Source organism: Heloderma suspectum, chromosome 7, assembly GCF_057233095.1.
Source record: "Heloderma suspectum isolate Gila_16-S chromosome 7, 16-S_ref, whole genome shotgun sequence".
Classification (NCBI taxonomy): Eukaryota; Metazoa; Chordata; class Lepidosauria; order Squamata; family Helodermatidae; genus Heloderma; species Heloderma suspectum.
This window is the reverse complement of record NC_139464.1, coordinates 72,613,462-72,635,370: the sequence shown is the minus strand read 5'-3', so window position 1 is coordinate 72,635,370 and position 21,909 is coordinate 72,613,462. Positions and strand designations below refer to the sequence as shown.

Below are 21,909 nucleotides of genomic sequence, written 5' to 3'. Positions count from 1 at the left end.
AAAGGGGCGTTCCAGGGCGGGGAGGGCAGAAATACCTGTACGACACATCCAATGTGTCATACAGCAGCCTCCTCCCCCGCTCAGCCCTCCCGCAGCTAGACAGCCACAATCGGCTGTCTAGCCAAAAATGCAGGGCAGGAGGAGCGTGGAGGGAACGATCCCCTCTGTGCTTCTGCCCTGCTTTGGATAGGTGGTCACCTCCAAGTTCAGAGGCAGCTGCCTATCTGAATAGGATTGTGCCCTACCGCTACAGGACAATAATTTCAAATTTCCTGGAACTCTAAATCCCTCCATGATAATATGGTGAAGCAGTGGACTCATAAATAAAAGAAAGAAATGTGTGAAGAAATATCTGAATATATTTGCATTTGATTATTTACTATAGAAATATTTGTCTTTGTCTTCCAGCTAAATATGATAATGTTTAGTTCATTAGATGCTAAAACAAAGACTAAATAATGGAAGCTGGATGAGCTTCTACTTAATGAAAAGTGTTCCTTCTAAAATGAACTGAAGAGCTTTTATAGAGGAGGTTGTTTAATCTGCTGCTTCATCTTCCAGTTTATTTGCAGAATGAAGGTGATATCTTTACAAAAAGGGGTTTGTTGTTGTTTCCTGCATTCCCGTACTTTCTGCTACATAATCTCTAGGTGGCACTGTGGTATAGCAGAATAACGTAACTACTGGTAGGGATGGACGAAAGTCCCTTACCTGGTCCCGCAGCTTTTTTCGGGGGGGGGGAGGCGCTCCGTTTCTCCCCCCGAAATTCTTGGCGGGTGGGGAGGCGCCCTGCCCCTCCCCGCCGAAATTCTGGCCGGGGGGGAGTGCCCCGCCTTTCTGGCCGCAAAAGAAAAAAGTAAAGTAAAAAAACCAAAAAACGTGATAGGCTACATAAAGATTTACGTAGCCTATCACGGCTAGATTTTCAAAGTCAGCCATGATAGGCTACGTAAATCTTTACGTAGCCTATCACGGCTGACTGAAGAAGGAAAAAAAAGCGCGTACGCAAATGGCGGCGCCCATGGGCACCGCCATTTGCGTAAGCGCTTTTTTTTTCTTTTCTTCAGTCAGCCGTGATAGGTTACGTAAAGATTTACGTAGCCTATCACGGCTGACTTTGAAAATCTAGCCGTGATAGGCTACGTAAATCTTTACATAGCCTATCATGTTTTTTTTTTTTACTTTACTTGGAAATGGCGGCAGCGGCAGCTGGTCGGAAGACCGGCCGCTGCCGCCGCCCCGCCGCCGGGACCCGCCGCCGCGAGGGACATTCGCAAGAGGTAAGTCCCATCCCGGGGGGGGCGGGAGGGTGTCAGATAATTTCCCCACCAATTTTGGGGGGCCGAATGAGTTGGCATTCGGCCTCTCGGAGATTCGTGGATAAATTCTCCGACATCCCTAACTACTGGTGGAGAGTTGCATTTTGTGTTACAATGCCAAAATATACTGGATATTCCCTGCCCCCAAAAATCCCTGCAAAAGTGCTTGGAAAACACAGGAGCAAAACTGGAGGATGATGACGTTGCCTAAAGCACTCGTAAACAACCGTGAATGAGGAATGGTGAGTGCACAATAAAGCTTCATCTGGAAATGCTCGAAGTATATTTATTACAATGTGGCTTACTAACTACTAAAAATATAGTATTGCATTATGTAGCGAGAGGCCAAGTTTCACAAAGTGTTCCTTAAACTATATAGTTACATGTGAAGTAAGTGACTAAAGGATCTTCAAACAAATTTTAGAATATTTTCAGTGGCCACATTGAGATGGTAACCATAGTTTAGCATGACAAGAATGAGCATAGATGAGCCCCCTTCCTTCTCCTTCTCCAGTGTGGCTGTGATCAGGTCAGAAGCTTCACTTCTGATTCCATTAACCACAGTTTAGTGTGCCATCCAACACCTGAACTGTGGTTAATGTAAATTTATTTTGAAATAAGAAGATTTATAAGCTGCCTTTTAGGGTAAACCATGGTGGTGTACAGCAAAATTTAAAACTGCAAAACACAATACAACAGCCTTCCCCAACCTGGTGTCCTCCAGTTATGTCGGATCATAACTCCCATAATTCATAGCCATGTTGAGGAAGCTGCGATAAAACAATAACAATAATATAAATAAGAAATACCATGGTTTGTTTAAACAAGCCAGCTTCACAACCCATGCTTTGAAGTTGGCTTGTTTCAAACAAACCATAGTTAAGATTAACCACAATTTGTCAGGTCCAGAATGAAGCAACAACCTGCAGTCCATATAAACTGGAAGTGAAAGTTTCAAATTCCTTCTCGCAACTATGCTGGGAGCAGCTAAGGCTCACCATGACTGGTTCTCATCACATCCAAAGGCAGCCAATGTGTATTCGTAATTCTCAAGTGCTACACACCTTTTAATGAGGCATTCTATGCCACTGTCTCACTTAGTGCTGTTTCTTTTTTCCATTCCTTTATAATTTTGCAAGCATGTAGCGCTGGTGAAATAAATGAGGAAAACCAAATTGCTGAAGGGAAATCCTCAGGTTTTAGTCAGCTTCAATGTGTATCCCTAGCCTATCAGGAAGAAATATGCATGCTTTGTATTTTGAATTAGATTCGATCTGAAATATTCTATACTATTAAATTATCAAACATAAAAAACCTGCCACTGCACACAGTAGTATAAACAAGTAGATACACAACTTTAATCACGATCCCAGCCTTTTTGACCCCTGATCATTCCCTTGTCTGTGATTAATTCTTGTTTTATGTAAGCGCTTTGGAGAAATAATTGGGTCTTATCTAGGTCTTGTAAAGCCATTCACATGCTTTAGTGCTAAATAAATAGCAGTCAGAGGCCCTAACTCACAGCTATAAGTAGAAAAGATTGTGACAGATCAAAGATACACTATAAAGAGAAAATAAATTTTGGCAGGATGAGGGCCATGAAACAGTGGGAAGAGGCAGTGCACCTGAGAGCTATTACCCTGTTTGGATAGGTTATAAGGATCCAGGTATGGACAGAAAGCTCTCAAAGTGGGTCGGCATGAATGAATGCCAACAACACTACAAGCGAGAAGGATCTTGGAATTGTTGTCAATCACAAGCTGAATATGAGCCAACAATGTGATGTGGCTGCAAAAAAAGCAATTGCCATTTTGGGCTGCATTAATAGAAGCATAGCTTCCAAATCCCAGGAAGTACTAGTTCCCATCTACTCAGCACTGGTTAGGCCTCATCTGGAGTACTGTGTCCAGTTCTGGGCACTGCACTTTAAGAAGGATGCAGACAAGCTGGAGAGGATCCAGAGGAGGGCAACAAAGATGATCGGGGGACTGGAAGCAAAGCCCTATGAAGAGAGACTGAAAGAACTGGGCATGTTTAGGCTCGAGAAGAGAAGAGTGAGGGGAGATATGAGAGCGCTCTTCAAGTACTTGAAAGGCTGTCACAGAGAGGAAGGCCAGGATCTCTTCTCGATCATCCCGGAGTGCAGGATACGGAATAATGGGCTCAAGTTACAGGAAGCCAGATTCCGGCTGGACATCAGGAGAAACTCCCTGACTGTTAGAGCAATACGACAATAGAACCAATTACCTAGGGGGGTTGTGGGCTCTCCTGTACTGGAGGCATTCAAGATGAGGCTGGACAGCCATCTGTCAGGGATACTCTGACTTGGATTCCTGCATTGAGCAGGGGGGTTGGACTCGATGGTCTTGGTCGATGGCCCCTTCGAACCCTACTATTCTATGATTCTATGAATAGATTCGCAATGCAGAAAGGAAGTGCTACGTTTGAAAGAGGTGGGAACACTGAAATGAACAAGTGAAGCTGATGTTTGATCCAACACTGAAAGGGGAAAAACTTTTTGTATTCTTCAAATTGCATTTACTGGAGTTTCTCCCTTGGTCAGCAATTGCTATTCCAGATTAAGTCAGTTGAGAACAGCACCCGGAATGTGAGAAATGTTTCATTGTCCTTCTCATGTGCTGACCACTATTACTCTATTGTCCTACAGGATCTAATCTATCAATAACACTGCAATACACATACTGCATACTAGTTTTCAAGACAAATGATACACCATAAAAAACCTTAGCTTAATCTGAGCTATGGTCCTATTTTTGAGAAGAAATTGAACAAACAAGAAGACTCAAAAGGGAAGAAGCTAGCAAGAGAGCAATATTTCTCTCTTCTTTTTTTAACCAGCACAGACAGCAGTACTTGTCCTGTTTTTTCCTCTTTGCAGCTGCCTCAAGTGCTTATGCATCTGTTGTAATTCAGAGGAGGACAGATCATCAACCGATATAGCTGCTTCATTGACACTAATATCAGCCTTGGTTTCAAGATAAATTCCACTTCTGTATCTAGGGACTCATTCTCAACCCTTCTGTATTGTTGCTCCTTATCCATCCTTTTTTTTCCCCCTCAGCAGGCAAGCAACTAAGCAGAAGTAGTCCTAGCAGAACAAATGGGGATCATGAGAGTGATAGCAACAGTTGTCGGCACCAGATGATTACATTAATCTTACCAGTTATCATAGTCTCTGTAACCATTTGGAGGGGGGGGGGATATATCAGTTCAGAACTATTTTGGTAATTGGTGCAGTCTTTAAATTCCCTTTCAATCACAGTTCAGTTACACACACAGAGCTCTACTTTCATTGTCTAATCTCCTTCAGCTATTGGATCAAGGCCAGGTATCACATTAAATCTCCTGGCTCTATCTGTTGGCTTCATATCAATATCCCAAAGGTTTTAGAATAGATAAGCTGGAGCAGATGAATGACAAACAAGGTTCTTTACTATATGAAAAGAGCTTGGATGTCTTCAGAAAACTATGATTCGCACCACCCCCTACCCCGACTACAGTGACTTTTAAAATCATGTAGTAGTTCATATCTAGAGCCGGTTGTCTGAAATATTAAAATGTATGGTGGACTCTGTGGTCCTCACACCGTATGCATTGGATTCTTTCCGTAAGCCCAGCTATGCATGGAACCAACAATGTGATGTTTGTGGAAGTCAACATGCAGTGTGTGTGTGTGTGTGGGGGGGTAATAATATGGAATTACTCACTGAGAAAAGCACCTTTGTTTTTATAACTTAGGGGTTTTCCCATGAATGAAACCCCCATTGGTCAGTGGCATAGTACCACTTTGCATATTGAGATTCCTAGGTGTGATCTCTAGCATTTTCAGATAAACAACCCCATCTCTGAACCCTTTTAGAAATATGCTCTAAATCAGGGGAGAAAGTACTGGGTTGAATAGATGTTCTTCTCTGTGTGTTATGAATGATTTTCCTACATGTAACCATCTTATAAAATGTATGAAATGCACATGCACATTGTCATGTGCAATAATTCTACATTCATGTAATTTATTATACGTATGTATACTAGGAGCAAGTTACTATGACAATCTACTCATGGGTTTCACATACTTGGCTACACAGATATCTTTCCAATCTTCTTTTTTGGCAGAAGGTTGGGATATAAATAACATTAACTAACTAACTAACTAACCAACCAACCAATACATTAGGGATGTGTTGTCAATGCACAAGCTCCATGCTCACTCTTGGACTTAATGCCTTCTTCCTTGGGCTTAATGTGCGTTAGGGATTCAGCCCTTGAATCAACCTGTTTTGTTTTATTTTTAAGGTAATGCCTGAATTAATCTCCACAATACAATGCCCCTGAGGATGTGCAGATTATTGGGCTTAATTTCAATCAGGTTGCTATTAGGGCTTAGAATGGGAACCTGAATTCCATTCTCTCTTCCCTTTGTTCCCCTTCCCCACCAAACACCTGATATGTGGAATTTTAACCTTTTTAAAAAGAGCTCCATGCATGCAGCTTTAGATCACGATTATTATTATTAATAATAATGATGATGGATTGGATCCAAAGTTAGTCATACTTAGGGTAGGTCCACTGAATAAATGTGATTAAGTCCCATTGATTTCAATGAGTCTAGTCTAAGTATGGTTAAGTCTGGATCCAACTCAATATTTTCATTATCTGTATTTAAGTTCCATATTTAAGAACTGCCCTACTGGATCAGACCAAAGATCCGCTGACTGCAGCATTCTGTTTCTAAAAGCTGCCAGTTGGATTTCATGTGAATACAATACTTACCCTTGTTGTTTTCACTTTATTCCCAGAAGAACAACTCCATCCTTTTCGATCTGGAAGAACTTTGCATTCCTCCCCTTCAAGACATGGTTGCATGTTGCACCACCATTTTTGTTCCACAATCGAAGCTACAGGAGGGGAAGATATATTGTTTTTTTATTGGCAATACTTTTTGTTTGGCTATTCCATAAAAACTTTACCAAGACAAATAGTGGCAAAGCTCTAAATGTCTACCATAATATATGTTTAATATCTATGTCATAATAATAGGAGGACAATTACATCTATAAGGTCATAGAGATCTGCCCCAGGATTGTGAAACTTTCAATTTATTGTCAAGCATGTGTGTGTGTGTATCTCCTTTACACTCCTGAAAAGCCTTTCAGAACCAATTCTGCATTTCTCAATCATCCTGTTCCTTTGCCCTGGTCTCATTTTTAAAGCTTAATCCCCCCACCCCCCACTTCCAGTTAGACTCCGTTTATTAACGATTGAAGTTTCTAGCGCTCTGAAGCTGATACACTTACTGCTTCTGTGATAGCGGACAACATAACAACATCAGGAAAGAATTCACAAGCTCTTCACAGGAAGTGTGCATGTAGCTTTTTTAATTGTAAAAATAATATGTAAAGAAATTACTCATATAAGGGCCATACTAGATGTGACATTTGTCACATAGTTCACCCTTGCTAATTAATTTTTTTTTTTTAATAGCCACAGCATGGGTGGGGGGTTGACCAGATTGGGACTGTGGCATGGGGGGGGGGGTTGCCCTTTGCCCTCCCCACATTCCTGATTGGCAGGGCCGGCATAAAGAGTAGGCATGATCGGGCAGCTGTTGAAGGCCCACACTCCAGCAGGGGCCCACTGATAACAGCCCCTTGGAGTTGTTTCTCCACTTCCCCATGGCAGCCTACTCGTTCACCTGCCTCTCACTCTGGCCCAGACAATGGTGGTGGTGAGAAGGAGCAGCAACCGATGCCCCTGCCTACTTGCGCGCTCTCTCTCTTTCTCTCTCTTTCTCTCTCTCAGGCAAGCAATTATGAGAAAGCAGGTGAAGAGCTATAGCAGCTGATGACAATGGCAGTGAGAAGGTAGACTTATTAAGGAAGAGAGTTAATTGAGGGTGTCTTACCCAAGGGCCCTCAAAAACCTGGAGCTGGCCCTGCTCATCAGAATTGTGCCCTTCCATCACGTCTGCTGTTTGCAATGGGGGCGGGGGGGAGCTGCTGTGGCTTTAGCAGCAGTATTAAAATGAACAAACTTGATACACCACTTTGGCGTTCAAATTTTTAACATCCCATTATGCTTCTCTAGAGGCTCATTTCATTGCCAGGCTTGGTAATTCATCTTAAGATCCCCAGCTACCATTCCTCCTGGGTGTACCTTCGAAGAACTCTCAACATCCTCCTTATCATTATAAATATTAGCAGCAGGAACAAATGAAAGCAGTCATTTAGAGAACTCCGGAGCGAATGACGCGAGAGGGAAGGCAAACCACAGAATATGTCGCACCATCAACGCAAGAAGGAGCTGCTCGAGTGGTACCTGCTACCTGCCCAGGAAAGCAGGAGCACTTGACAGTCTGTGATCTTTCTTCTATCTTGTTCTTATTACAACACCGGTGGAGAGCCACCACTTCACAAGTCCCAGTTTTAACATGATGAGCTGCGGAAACAAAATGTTGACAGCGGTGATGGCATTAGTATACGATGCAGCATACTTCTTTTAAAGCAGAAATGAATAAGCTGAAGGTCCTCTGCCCTGCAGATGTCATCAGAAAGTTCTTCTGTGCTGAGAGTGGGGCTTAACCTGTTCCCTAGACTGGGATACTTTATTATTCTTGTAACTCAAACATAGCAACTATCTTCAGGCAACTATGTCTGGCCCTGTGCAGCTGGCTGCAGTAGAGAAGAGAAAGGAATCAGAAAGGTCAGGAAACTAGAATTAGTTTGACATGTGCTCCCCATTTCCTATGATTCAGAAATGCATACAGCATTTAGAGAAGTGGGACCTGCAACAAAAAGCTGCAGTGTAGAGTACTCCTATTGATTGATTTGATTTGTACCCCATCTTTCTACCGAAAATAGCACTCAAGGCAGCTTACAATCATTAAAAAAAATTGATGAAACCAATAAGCAAATACATTAAAACACAATTAAAACAATCAAAAACTAGGGCTGTGCACCACTTTGGCCTGAGGCCCGAACCCCAAGTCGAAGTGGGCCACTTTGGGCCACTTTTGCCTTCCGAGGCAAAGAGGAGGGGGCACGAAGCGACCCAAAGCAGGTCGTGGGCTCTCCAAAGCACTTCAGAGCTTCAGCACCCCAGCTCAGCACCTCCAGCTCCTTACCTGAGCCATCACAGGTGTCATCGTCGCTGCCACCACCATCGCTGCTTCTGTCATTGCCGCTTCCACTGCCAGCTCCTGAGCCCTGGAGGCATGCCAGCTCTTGTTGCAGGGAGTCGCCATTTTTAAAATGGCAACTCCCTGCAATGAGAGCTGGCGTGCCCCCAGGCAGGGCTCAGAGCTTGGCAGCAGAAGGTGGCGATGACAGTGATAGCGGCAGTGGTGGCAGCAGTGGAGGTGACAGCGGCCCAGGTAAGGAGCTGGGGGTTTGCGTGGGAGCATCAGAGGGCCCCGAAGCAGGATTCGGCCATCTGAATTCCACTTCAGGTTCAGGACTGAGCTGGACTGGCCCCCCCTGAATCAGCCCGAAGCAAATTGGGCCCACCTTGGAAGCCCCAAAGCAGCTTCTGAGCCGGTTTGGGGGGTCCCTGTACAGCCCTATTAAAAACACAATGACTGAGTAAAAATAGCATCCAGCTCAACACACCCACTTACATACAAAAGGCCCACTTGAATAAAGCAGTCTTTGCCTGCTGGTGGAAGGACAGCAGAGAGGGAGAGAACCTAGCCTCCCTCAGCAGGGAGTTCCACAGCCAGGGAGCGGCCACCAAGAAGGCCATCTTTTGCATTGCCAACAAATGTGCCTCTAAAGGTGGTGGTCTCGAAAGAAGAGCATCTCCAGAAGATCTTAAGAACCAGGAAGGCTCATATGGGAGAAGGTAGTCTTTCAGGTAGCCTGGTCTCAAGCTGTATATGGCCGTACAGGTCATAACCAGCACTTTGAATTCTTCAAACAGAATTCAAACAAGACAGAGGTCCTCCTGGTTAGTCAAAAGGCAGATCCAGCATCAGTAGCCAGTTAAGCTGTTATAACAAGGGAGTTGTGTTCTCCCTGTAAGTAGCCCAGGACAACAATCTGGCTGCAGCATTCCGGACCAGCTCAAGTTTTTGAACAGTTTTTGAAGGCAGCCCCATGTACAGCCCATTACAGTAGTTGAAACATGATGTAACGAAGGCATGTGTGACTGTGGCCAGGTCAGATAACTCTAGGAACAGGTGTACTTGGTGCACTAGCCTCAGGTATGCAAATGCACTCCTGGTCACTGCCAACACCTGGGCATTCATGTTCTAAGCCAAGTCCAGAAGTGTAACTGTGAACCTAAGTCTTCAGGGGGGATGTAACCCCATCCAGCACAGACAGGTTGAATCACTATTACCTGATCTGCCTTTGGACTAACCAGGAGCACCTCTGTCTTGTCTGGATTAAGCTTCAATTTGTTTTAGGGGTGGCGGAAAATTCCGCCACGGACTCCAATGAGGCCGAATTCCAAAGAATCTGCCCCCCCCCCGGAGTCCGTGGCAGAATGAAACACTTACCTCCACCTCCCCGCAGAATTGTGAGGGTGGAAACTGAGCCGATAGAACCCCAGAGCAGTTCTGATTCTGAGAAGGATCAGCAATCTGTGGGAAAGGAGCCAGCTCATCCTTCACAGGCACAGCAGCTGGCAGAGATTCCTCCTGCCGGCATTCCTGAGATAGATAGTGACCCTGGCAGTGAGAGAGAGCTGGAGGGGGCTTGCTAGACACTCGACGCAGATGCAGGGAGAGACGAGTGTCTAGCAAGCCCCCTTCACGCACTTTCTCACTGCCAGGGTCACTATCTCAGGAATGCCTGAGGAATCCCCCCGCAGGCAGATTCCCCACGGACCGGAAGGTAGGGAATCTGCCCATCCCTAATTTGTTTGTCCTCATCCAGTCCATTATCAACATTAGACACTGATTTAGAACTAGAACAGTTTCCTTGGATTTGGATGGAAAGAAGAAACAGAGTTTGGAATCATCAGTGTACTGGTGGCACAGAACTCCAAAACTTCTGACAACCTTTCCCAACAGTTTTATGTATCGCATGGGGGATAAGATAGAACCCTGAGGGACACCACAGGCTAATGGCTACAGCGTCAAACAGGATTCCTCCAGCAGCACCTTCTGAGTTTGCCCCTCCAAGAAGGACCAGAGCCACTGCATAACAGTACCTCCCAGTCCCATCTCAGACAGACACCTCAGAAGAATACCATGGTCCATGGTACTGAAAGCTGCTGAGAGCAAAACCAACAGGGACACACTCCCCCATTCAGTTTCCAGCATAGATTGTCCATCAAGGCAATCAAAGCAGGGTCTGTCCTACAACCAGTCCTGAAGCCATATTGAAATAGATCTTGATTATCCTCATCATCGAGACATTCCTAGAGTTGAATCCTATTCAAGATTCCAGCCAGCCAGGCAGCCATGCTATTCCATTCCATCTACCCTGCATCTTTCTCTCTTCCCACCTCAAAACAGACATTCAGCATGCTCTGGTCAATGAGCATCCTTAGTCCTCAATGGGTTGTGTTTGAATTTCTGAAAACCTTGGCATTCCCCAAACAGGTCTACACTGTATCTACCCCTTCTTTCTCAATGGCCCAATTCTGGCTACAACCTCTCAGCACTTACCAGCTGAGTTTGCTGTTCACGTACACGATGTTCTCTGATATCATAAGAACTAGACTCATTCTAAACATAGGTTATTGGACAGCCTTATAAATATAGTTAATAAGAATAATAACACAGAGTCAAGAATACATTGGCACATTTATTTTTACAGAAAAGAAACCTGTGTGACAGCTTGAAAACAAACATTTCATTTCTTAAAACTTCTTTCCTAATAGTGAACAATAAACGCAATCTCACAATAAAAGCATAGTAAAATTTCCTATCACAGACTACAAAAAGAGGAGATAAAAACAGCAGCCAACTAAAAACAATGAGGCAGTAAGAAAACAACAATCAACCTAGCAATTCAAAAGACTTCTGGCCCAGGAAGAAAGGCCCATGGTGAGATAGCTAGACAGGTCTCCTTAGCCAGGGAGATCCAGAGCCTGAGATAGCTTTCTATGTTTACATGTTAGCATGTTTTCTATATTTCATTTGCAATTGTATCTTTTGCATGTCACACTGAACCATCCTGTGTTATGGGAAATGAAGAAGTCAGTTCAAACTTTTCCCTTGCTAGTGAAGCAAAACCTCCAACTTTACTGGAGGTTTCGATTCATCAATCGAAGAGATTTTTATTCTGATAACAGTTTTTGAAACATTTTGTTGTAGATGCTGTGCTATGCCAAGTATCATTTTGTTCTGAGCTAGATTTATTAAGGGATGAACGTTCAATATGATGAACAATGCTGAGACTGGGAAATCAAACATATTCAGACAGTATCAATATTCTTTCTAGTTCAAGGTGAATGTTAATGACACTTACACAGAATTTCATGATACACCAATTGGAAGCAATAGCTAGTTTACTGGAAGAAGCATCTAATTCAGGAAACTTGTACTTCTGTGAAATAATAAACAAAGATGCTGACTTTTCTTTTTAAATATCAGAAAGGAGCTATGGTCACTTTTATGAATAAATCACTATAAAATTTACCATTGGAATGTTCTGATTCACAATCTGAGAACTTTATTGTTCCTAACAAAAGATGACAGAGGAGGAACAAAGATGGAATGTTTAATTCAGGAGAATGAAGGAAAGTGTGATAGTAGAAGTGATAATATAAAATTTGGTAGGTGGACCAACCACTAGTTCTTGAAATATTGATCTCATCCTAGTGGATTAGGGCAGGTGTGGGAGACCTCAGGCCTAGGGTGAGGTCCCTAGGCCAATCCAGCCCTCCTGGGGTTTTCTTCGAGAGCATTTGCCCAGTGAGAGATGGAATAGCGCAACAGAATATATTGTCCTGTTTAAGTCAGTATTATGTCTGAAATGACACTGTCAAACCACAGTTGATTCTATTGTGATTCTCCTCAATGCAGTTGTTTACTCTCCTGTGTTACTAAAAAACAGAACAGATGCAGAAGTATCTAGCTATTGGTTAAAACTAGATTTGGGGGGTGGGAGCTGTAATACACAATCACTCTAATACATGCACAGGACCAGTTGTCTTGGGATGTGTGATGGATGCCTAACATCTTGGGACTTGGTTCAAGATGGGCCACCACTATTGAAAGGCAGTGATGGAGCACCCCTATGGAAGAAACCGATTTTTTTTTCAAACTTACAGGTTGTTAGTGTCCTTCAGGACTGAAGCTTTCTGCCTGATATCACAAAGCAAAGCTTGGAAGACTGAGGAATCGTGGCCATTTGGCAGCCATTGGCTTAGCTGCTCTGGTGATACAAAGAAGCTTAGGGCTAGATATCTAATTGCTTAGATAGACTTGGGCAGCCTTAGAATTGAAATTCTAAGATCAGTGAACAACACTGGAACATTAAACTTCATAACCCTTGCTGTTATATCACAGGCTTTCAAATGACACTTTGTTCATGCAAATGAACTGAGCTGCTTTCAATGGATTGCCATTTGCCACAGATTTGCACCACTGCATGTTATGTGTTTATTATCACAAAACTTTATTTTTTAATTCTGAATTCTGGTTCTTTTTTTGTTACACCATTCCAAATAGATTTATCAATTAATTCCCTTATTATATCCATTCGTATTCTTATAATATTAGTTAATTTCATCATAGAGGCCATATCTTTTACCCTCATACACCAATCATCAATTGTTGAAGGGTTAACTCTCTTCCACCTTTGGCTTATTGCCATACGGGCAGCTGTCAGTATATGAATAATCATTTCCACATTGTCAGTTGGGACTATATCCTTCCAAATAAAAACACCAATGGGTATAAACATTTGCTACATAAACCCCAGGCAAATTGTAATTTTGTTCACCTGGGAGGCAGAAGTACAATAAGCATGACCTAATTTAACACTAGAGCAGGAATATGGACCCCCCGGTCAACAGACTGGAAGTGTTCCCATCTGGCCTGCCAAGCCTCCCCCCGCCCCACCCTGGCCCGCCCCCCTAGTCATTGAAAAGGGAAGGAAACTGGGTCTGTCAGGAGGGACAGTTTCCAACGGCTTCCCTTGCCCAGATCCAGCAGGAGCCACTGCCTCAAGTCTCCTCGAAGTGGTGGTTCCCGATGGATCATGTCCTCATTGCCACTGCTCAGCTGTTTCCCTAGCAGTGGCTTGTGGGCAGTGTGTGTGTGTGTGTGTTTGTTTGAGATCACAGGGAGGGAAATTTGATCACAGGGAGGGTGTGTGCATGCTGTATGTGTGTGTGGTGTGTGTGTGCACGTGCTTCTGGTGTATGTTATATGGATGCTATATCTTTGGGTGTGTAGATATTGGATGTTGGTGGGGGGAATTGTGTGTGTGAGAGAGAGGGGGGAGTGAGTGAGTGACTGAGTGAGTGAGTGAGAGCTGTGTGAGTGAGGCGAATGTGGTGTGTGTGCATGGTTTGGCCACACCCAGTTTGGACTTTGCCTTGTCCACCACCAGCATGCAGGCCCCAATGACTTTTCTCAAAGGGAATGTGGCTCTTATGGGGAGGGAGGTCCCACACACACAGCAGAGGCTGGAAGGAACAACCACTGATTTGGATGTCTGCCTTCATGTTTCAATCATGAACAAATATGTCTTCTTAACCCCTGGCCTTTTTAAATGTAGATTAGGCAGTGCTTTATGTTGTGAGGGCTGACCAATATCTATATATCACTTTTAGCAAGTTGTGTGATGATGACCTATGTGGCAAAAGCTATTGGCTCTCTCTGGAATGGGCTGCAGTGGTGAAATGCAGTGAAGTCCTGAGTTCAGTTCCACACATCTCCACTTAAAAGGATCACAGGAAGTACAGCTGGAAACATCTCTGACTGAATTCTTGGACAGCAACGGCCAGTTAACGTAGACAGTATTGGACTTGATGGACCAAGAGTTAGACTCAGTATAAGGAACTCCATGTATTCACAGGCACAAATAGAAACAAACGCAGCCACCACAAGCAGGGTGGTCAATCATGTGCATTACCTCACAAACCTGGTCAGTTATGTTGTTAAAACACAAACAGGACAATAAGGATATAACAGAAGTGTAAAATTAGTAGCTTTACCCCTGCTTACTCCTCATTCTGAAGTTCTTACCTGTATTCTGAGTTTTCTCATTGATTGTTAGATTTTGTTTGCCTCCACACATTTCTATTTAATAGTTTTTACACAGAACAACTAGCACCCCAGAGACGCCACATTATACCTTCTAAGCAGAAATCAAGCATCACCTACATGAACTGAAATGCAAGCTATTAAACAGATTTAGTTCATTGTAAAACACTTTGAAAATAAATTAGTGCTGAAACAGAAACTTTTCAAGACAGCGAATTTCTAAGTCTTTACCTATTAGTGAGAAAGAATGGGGCCCCTTTAGGTTTTTATGCCAATGTAATCAAATTAAATGGGACGGCCATTCAAATTTATGAATGGTATAGAAATATATTTCAATGAATGATGTGTAGATAAGACTTGCCAATAATAGTGCAGAAAAAAATATAACTTTTGTTCAATTTCTATTGAAAACAACAACTTTCCATATAAGAGATTGCTGACTCATTGTGAACTGCCCAGAGAGCTTCAGCTATTGGGTGGTATAGAAATAAAATAAATAATAATAATAATAATTTCAGTGCAATAAAAAATATGGGCAATGAACTTCTGTTTTCCATCTATATTTAATGTGATTTTTTTAAAGTGTGTATGATTAATCACTACCTCTGCACATAGCAAACTATTGTTAACAACAAAAAGCAAAGATAACTGTGCTGACCATAAGAAAAATTCCAAAATCCATATTGGCCAACAAAAGTGATCACAAAAAATGTGCAAGCATTTGAGATCAGATCTCTTCATCGTGCAAGACGTTACAAAAAGCAGGATTGGGGAGAAGGAAAAAAGACTGACTTAAAGTTGAGAAATGGGAATGGGGGAGGAGGGGCCTGTGCAGACATTTCAAATAAGTCTATAGCAGAGGATGTGATATCAGGTTTCAGCTGGAGTTGCTGACATTTCCCTCCTGTTCCACTCTCTGCTTGTAAGATGGCAAGTGGGTCTTAGTAATTTCTGCCTATACATATCCTCCAGGTTAGAGCGTAGTTCAGCAAACTAAACCATAGTGTCACCATATGCCTGCACTCTTAATAAGGTTTAACGGTCACTGTGTACATGCCTAGTCAGAACTAACTTCCACTAAGTTCAATGGGATTTACTTCCAAGTCAGTGTGTACAGTATTACAGCCCAACAAAATGGTTGAGCATTGTTTCCTGTGAGCAAACATAGTGTGGCAGAAACACTGAAGCCTATGCAGACATACTAAACACACCTCATGCAGTGATTAGGATCATCTTAATAACAGAAGTGACATGTAACTTCAACCCAATACCAGAAGGTCCCTCTACACCTCTCAAACATTTTCATTTTACATATAGGATTTATGAAGGTGGAAGGGACTTCAGGTGTTGTTTTTTTAAGATGAGGAGGAACACTAGGATAGCTTACAAAGATGAATATATGATATTCTGGAAATGTTCTAGTCATAGAACCACAGAATAGTAGGCTTGGAAGGGGCCTACAAGGCCATCGAGTCCAACCCCCTGTTCAAAGCCGGAATCTAAGTCAGAGCATCCCTGACAGATGGCTGTCCAGCTTCATCTTGAACGCCTCCAGTGTGGGAGAGCCCACCACCTCCCTAGGTAATTGGTTCCATTGTCGTATTGCTCTAACGGTCAGGATGTTTTTCCTGATGTTCAGCCGGAATCTGGCTTCCTGTAACTTGAGCCCATTGTTCCATGTCCTGCATTCTGGGATGATGGAGAAGAGATCCTGGCCTTCCTCTCTGTGACAGCCTTTCAAGTACTTGAAGAGCGCTCTCATATCTCCCCTCACTCTTCTCTTCTCGAGCCTAAACATGCCCAGTTCTTTCAGTCTCTCTTCATAGGGCTTTGTTTCTAGTCCCCTGATCATCTTTCTTGCCCTCCTCTGAACCCTCTCCAACTTGTCTGCATCCTTCGTAAAGTGTGGTGCCCAGAACTGGACACAGTACTCCAGATGAGGCCTAACCAGTGCTAAGTAGAGGGGAACTAGTACTGCCCGGGATTTGGAAGCTATGCTTCTATTAATGCAGCCCAAAATAGCATTTGCCTTTTTTGCAGCCACATCACATTGTTGACTCATATTCAGCTTGTGATCTACAACTTGTGATCTAGTCTTCAAACTATAAATTGTTAAGATAAGAAGAAGCCTACTGCGCTAATGTGTAGGAAGCTATCATAGGTTTGGACCCAATGTGCCCTGCATGAGCAGAAAGGATTTCCATTCACACAAGGGGCTGCGCATCCCACGGTGCTTGCCAATTCTCCCTTCCTATTGCAGCCACCCAGATCACATCCTAGGCTGTTCTGGAGAGATTCCCGAGCCTCAGGAGCATATCTGAGGGGGCAAAAAAGTCTCATCCTTGCGAACGTGAGCTGCTCATGGAAGTTCGGATCCAAAGCCAAGATTTTTGCTCATGAAGCAACTGGGTTTATCAGACATATCTCCCCACCCTGCACACCTGAAAATTCCTTCCTATTAATTTTGCTTCATCCATAAGAAAAGTTCTGAAACTGTTCTATTTTCCCTAAACCAGTAATTAACCAATAATAATATTAACTAATGATTGTTATTAACAGTATGGCGGCAGTAAAAGTCATGCTATTTGTAAATATACTGTGTTTAATGCATATTAGAGGATCAGTACACAATAGTAACATTGGTCCACCCATATTTAAGTTGATACTGGGTTGGTACCAAATTAGACATCCATTAATGATAAGATTTCATCCTTGTCCATCTGGTTTCCCTAATGTATCTATTCAATATTTCGTACCCATAAGACATACAAAAAACACTGACATTTTATGGGCAACAAATAAGTAAATAGAAATCATAGTGTGACTAAAATGTCTTTCAACTCAAAGCCTGAATCAGCGTGTTATTATTCCATGACCACAGATCATGGCCAGGTGGGGGTTTCCCCCCCAGCAACACAGTGAAAATTTGCTTGGTTATACTGATTGACAAGGAGAGCAAATGTACCTTATCTTTCCTCCACACTTCAGCAGTCTTGATATGCCATATCAGTCTCAATGTATCACTCCAAAAAGCAAGAACATGAACAGTCCTACATTTTTTAAAGCCTTGGTGTATACTCTTTAGATGCTTGTGGATTTTCTAGTGGATTGCAAGATCCAGTTGAAATACGTAGGTAGTCAAGATGAGGTTTTAAACTAAGCTTCCTTTAGTTAATGTCAAGTAAAACACAGCCAAATATTTAGTTAGTTAGTTAGTTAGTTAGTTAGTTAGTTAGTTAGTTAGCTCCTCTGGGAAAGCTGATGGCTATTGAAAGGTGTGGTATACATTTTAGAAATGTGTATGTGTGTGTATATACGTTACACATATAGGTACATTACATATATACATGTGTATGTACATTACATGCATGTGTGTATTTAAATTGTGGATGTGTGTATACATGCACACATATCTTTTGTTAGTTAGAGTAAGGTTGCAATAGATGCCTTCCATAATCAATAATCATACACATTTTGTTCAAGACTTGTAGGGCCCCAAAATTGTCATCATTTGTCTCATTCTGTTTGAAGCAAAAGAAGTTACAGCCCTTAGACTGCAGCCCTTCTGCTGCAGCACAAAAGCAGCTGTTCTTCCAAGATTTCAACCGGTTGGTACTGTAAGATTCCCCTTTTAATTCCAGGGGAATTTTAAACGGTTTCTCAACCTTTTCATAGCTGTTTGAGATTAGCAACCTGCGGAGCGCCGCAGGTCACTATCAAGATGACATGGCACCAACTGGAAGTGATCTTTCAAGTACCTCCAAATCCCAGTGCAATTGCAGGGAAAATATCCCACTCTCCTCGTCACTCCTCTCATGCTCAGCTTTATACTACAGCTTAAGAGAACCACTCACTCACCTCCATGGGGCCCATTTACACCCAGCTTTTACTCCGGGGTGGGTGAGAGTTGAGGTCCCTCATGATAGATGACGCAGTTGTGACTTTGCAGCCATCCGTGGTTTTCGCCTGGAAAATGCGGAGTTCCAAGGAGTTGTTTTGCCGCGATGTTGTTTGTTTGCTACGGATTTCCTCACACTTGTGGGCCATCTGTCCCTTCCCCAAATTGACTTCACATTTTGCAGCGGGCATGTTGTAGGCATGCCTAGTGCCTGCGTCACTCTGTGACGTCCCTTTACTCCCCCCATCCCTTCACAGCTGTACAGTTACAGAGGCACAGAGGGGTGTTTTCATATTTAATCACACTTTGCGCATATTTGCAGCTTTGTATCTTCGCAACGGTTGCTTTTGGACTCTGTACCCAAGGGCTGGGAGGGCGGTCTTGGAGGAGGAACAACATCGCTCCGGGCACCATTTCGGAGTGATGGCTAGGCACGTAGCGCTCACGCTTGTGACTGCGAACCATCACGAGAGTCTCCAGCTGGGGAACTGACAAACTGATGGTGCGGAAATGAAGGCCCACAAAACACCCAATTTTGACCTTAAAAGGGTCAGAAAGACAAAGCAGAGCCCCTCAAATACAAAACAGCCACTGAAGTGTCACATCCTCATACTCTCAGGACTGCACAGCTGCACGTTTCAGTATAATGGCAAAAAAAAGGGGGACGGGAAGTCTGTTAGGGAAGCATGCAGTACATCCCGAGTGTATTGCAGGGCGTGGTGATTCGAAGCCACATTGCTGTGCAGTTGCGACGGGGGGGGGGGGTCAAAGCGGTGCCATATAGATGGGGCCCATGGCAATGGTAATAAGTGAATTTGGGGGACATTGCAAAAAAGAAAAAGAATCACCTATGTAATAATAGGAACATCTACTGTATATGTCACACTCTGTGAACAAATCTTTCCAAATTCTGAAGTCTTCCAAAGATGTTTTGGTGCCCACGTCTTCATTTTTTGTTCTTTGGAGCTTGCTACAAGACTGAAAATCCCCAAATTAGTTGTTGTGCTTGTCCCACCATTACCGCTTCTGGTGCCATTGCTGTTTTTATTGCCTTGCTAGCTTCCAAACTTGGCTGTGCATAATCATCATGCACAATGCTGTGGTCATCATAATGGCAAGATGGTACTTCTATCGGTAAGAGTAGGTTCGAAAGAGATTGAAAAAAAATCAATGGTAGTTGAGGGATGGGAAAAAGCTAAAAAGAAATGAAAATGGAAGGCTAGTTTCAGTGGCGCCTGAAGGCTCATCAGTGCTGTAGTGGAGCCAGGGCTCACAGGGTTGAAGCATCAGGAGATTTTTTATTAGCAAGTTGATGACATCATTTGCCAGCTCCCTCAGAACTCCCCTTTCCCTCTGAGCTTAGGGACAATCCTCACTGTAGCTAGGGGGAAATGGATTTTCTCAGGAATGAATTTTATATCTAGATCTATAAATCTTGTTCTAGAGAGAGAAAGGGGGGGCTGGTTCACAACAACAGCCCATGGGTTATTTGAAGGTTGTTTTCACCTCTTTAATAAGCTTCCGTCGTGCATTAAAAACGTGGTTGTTCAGGCAGGCATTTGGGGTGGGTTGGCTTAGTGGTTAAGACGCTGAACTGCAGACTGGAAGGTCGGCAGGACAGCAGTTCGAGACCCGAGTGCCGCGTGACGAAGTTAGCTCCCGTCTTCAGTCCCAGCTCCTGCCAACCTAGCAGTTCGAAAGCAAGAAATTGCAAGTAGATAAATAGGTACCGCCTCAGCAGGAAAGGTAACAGCGTTCTGAGCGCCTCAGTGTTCAGTCATGCCGGCCACATGACCACAGAAGCATCTTCGGACAGCGCTGGCTCTTCAGCTTAGAAACGGGGATGAGCACCGCACCTTAGAGTCAGACACGACTGGCTGGGGACACCTTTACCTTTTTTTTAGGTTATTTTAGAAAATGTTGTTATTGTAGAATTTTATTGTTTTAAACTGCTTTATTGTACTCTGTACATCGCCCAGAGTGGCTGGGTGACCAGCCAGATGGGCGATTAATAAATTTAATAATAAATAAATAAATAAATAAATAAAATAAGCCAGACCACCAGGGTGTGAGTGACACAACAAGCTGAAACTGGGTGGGTGATTATGCAAATCGTGACCGGCATGTGCCATGGTTTAAACCAGCCACCGTGGCTTGTTTAGCTGATGATGATCATCCGAACCAGGTCAGAGAGATCAATGCAGCTACCTGCATTTTTGGACTCTCCTTGGGGGCCTGGATATAGGGGCTGTCATGATGAGTGCCTGTCCTTCAAAATTTACCACCACACCACTGGGGCTCACCCATACATTATAGACCTCAGATGTAAACCACCTGAAATAGCCTCTGTGTGTTACCATATGAGTAGAAAACATCCACACCAGAGTAAGTAGCCTCCAAGGATCGCTGAAATGGTATAGCAATTATTAATGTCGTAACAGTGATCCATACAACCATTATCCATGGAGCACTACAAGATGTGTATTTCAAGCAGCTTCTATTTGGGGTCTTAAACAAATATAGACAAGATTCAGGACAGCTATTTACAGAACACATTTTAGAAGCCCTAAACCGGCCTTGCTAAGCGTTAATCTCACAGATGTTTGTCCAGCAAGGCTTAGCTGCCTCTGCAATGCAATTAACCTGCTTTGTCCAGGTGCATGAAGGATGGCAAAAAGGGTTCATATGACAACACACAGCTAAGAGTGCCTCCATAACCTTTTACAAAAACAGCTAATGAAAAGTTTGCTATGGTCAAGCTGCCAAACTTGCTGCATTGTGCCAGGAATAAATCTCATTCCTCAGCTTATCTGCCAACCACCAGTTACTGCCATCTGTACAGGAAGACTTTTGCCCCCTTGGCAAAAAATCAAGGAAAACTGTATTGTATTTGGATTCTCAGGATGGTCTACAGAAAAGTTCTGGATATATCAAATGTATCATCTAGCTATAGAAATGGACTTCATATTAAGTTAACTCAGTTAAGTGGGAAGGAGGGAAATATGCTGGATTAATAGAAAAAAACTGGCTCACATTCAGCTGGACATGCAAACTTTAGAAAGCACAAATCCACCAGATGGAGGACTTTGTTTAGAATCTTTTGGACTGGGAGCATTTTCAGCCATCTGATTTTATCCTGTTGGGCTTAGCGAAGATAATTTCATTCACTCACTCTTTTGGTATTGGTGAGTGAATGTTGCTGGCATAAGCCAGTCACATCGCCTATGAAGGGTACAGCAATTTTTCATGATGGAGGTTACAAATCAGAATTCACTGGCCAGTCTCTATATTTGAGGTTTTGGAATCCAAAAGCAACCTCCACAGGAAACTAAGTGACTGTATCTTCCAAAAGGTTGGGTCAAAATATTATGTTTCAAATCTCCTGTCATGTGAATACTACAATGTTGCTCTGTCTACTAACCTATGTTATGTATGTTTGTATTTTACTTATCAGTCACTTTTCTACTAACAGTTTTCAAAGAAATATATAATCATAAAACAAATAACCT

At 43.1% G+C, this 21,909-nt stretch overlaps 1 protein-coding gene across 1 annotated transcript in view; it reads right to left on the bottom strand.

Annotated features, from left to right (window-relative positions):
- The window catches only part of TAFA2 (TAFA chemokine like family member 2), a 77,954-nt gene that overhangs the window by 28,091 nt on the left and 27,954 nt on the right, over nt 1-21,909 (bottom strand). Inside the window, exons 2-3 of the mRNA XM_084810614.1 lie at nt 7,623-7,775; nt 6,111-6,235 (exon numbers count right to left, since the gene is read on the bottom strand). Of these exons, the coding sequence (XP_084666740.1) occupies nt 6,111-6,235; nt 7,623-7,775 (278 nt within the window). The remainder of the gene's footprint in view (nt 1-6,110; nt 6,236-7,622; nt 7,776-21,909) is intronic.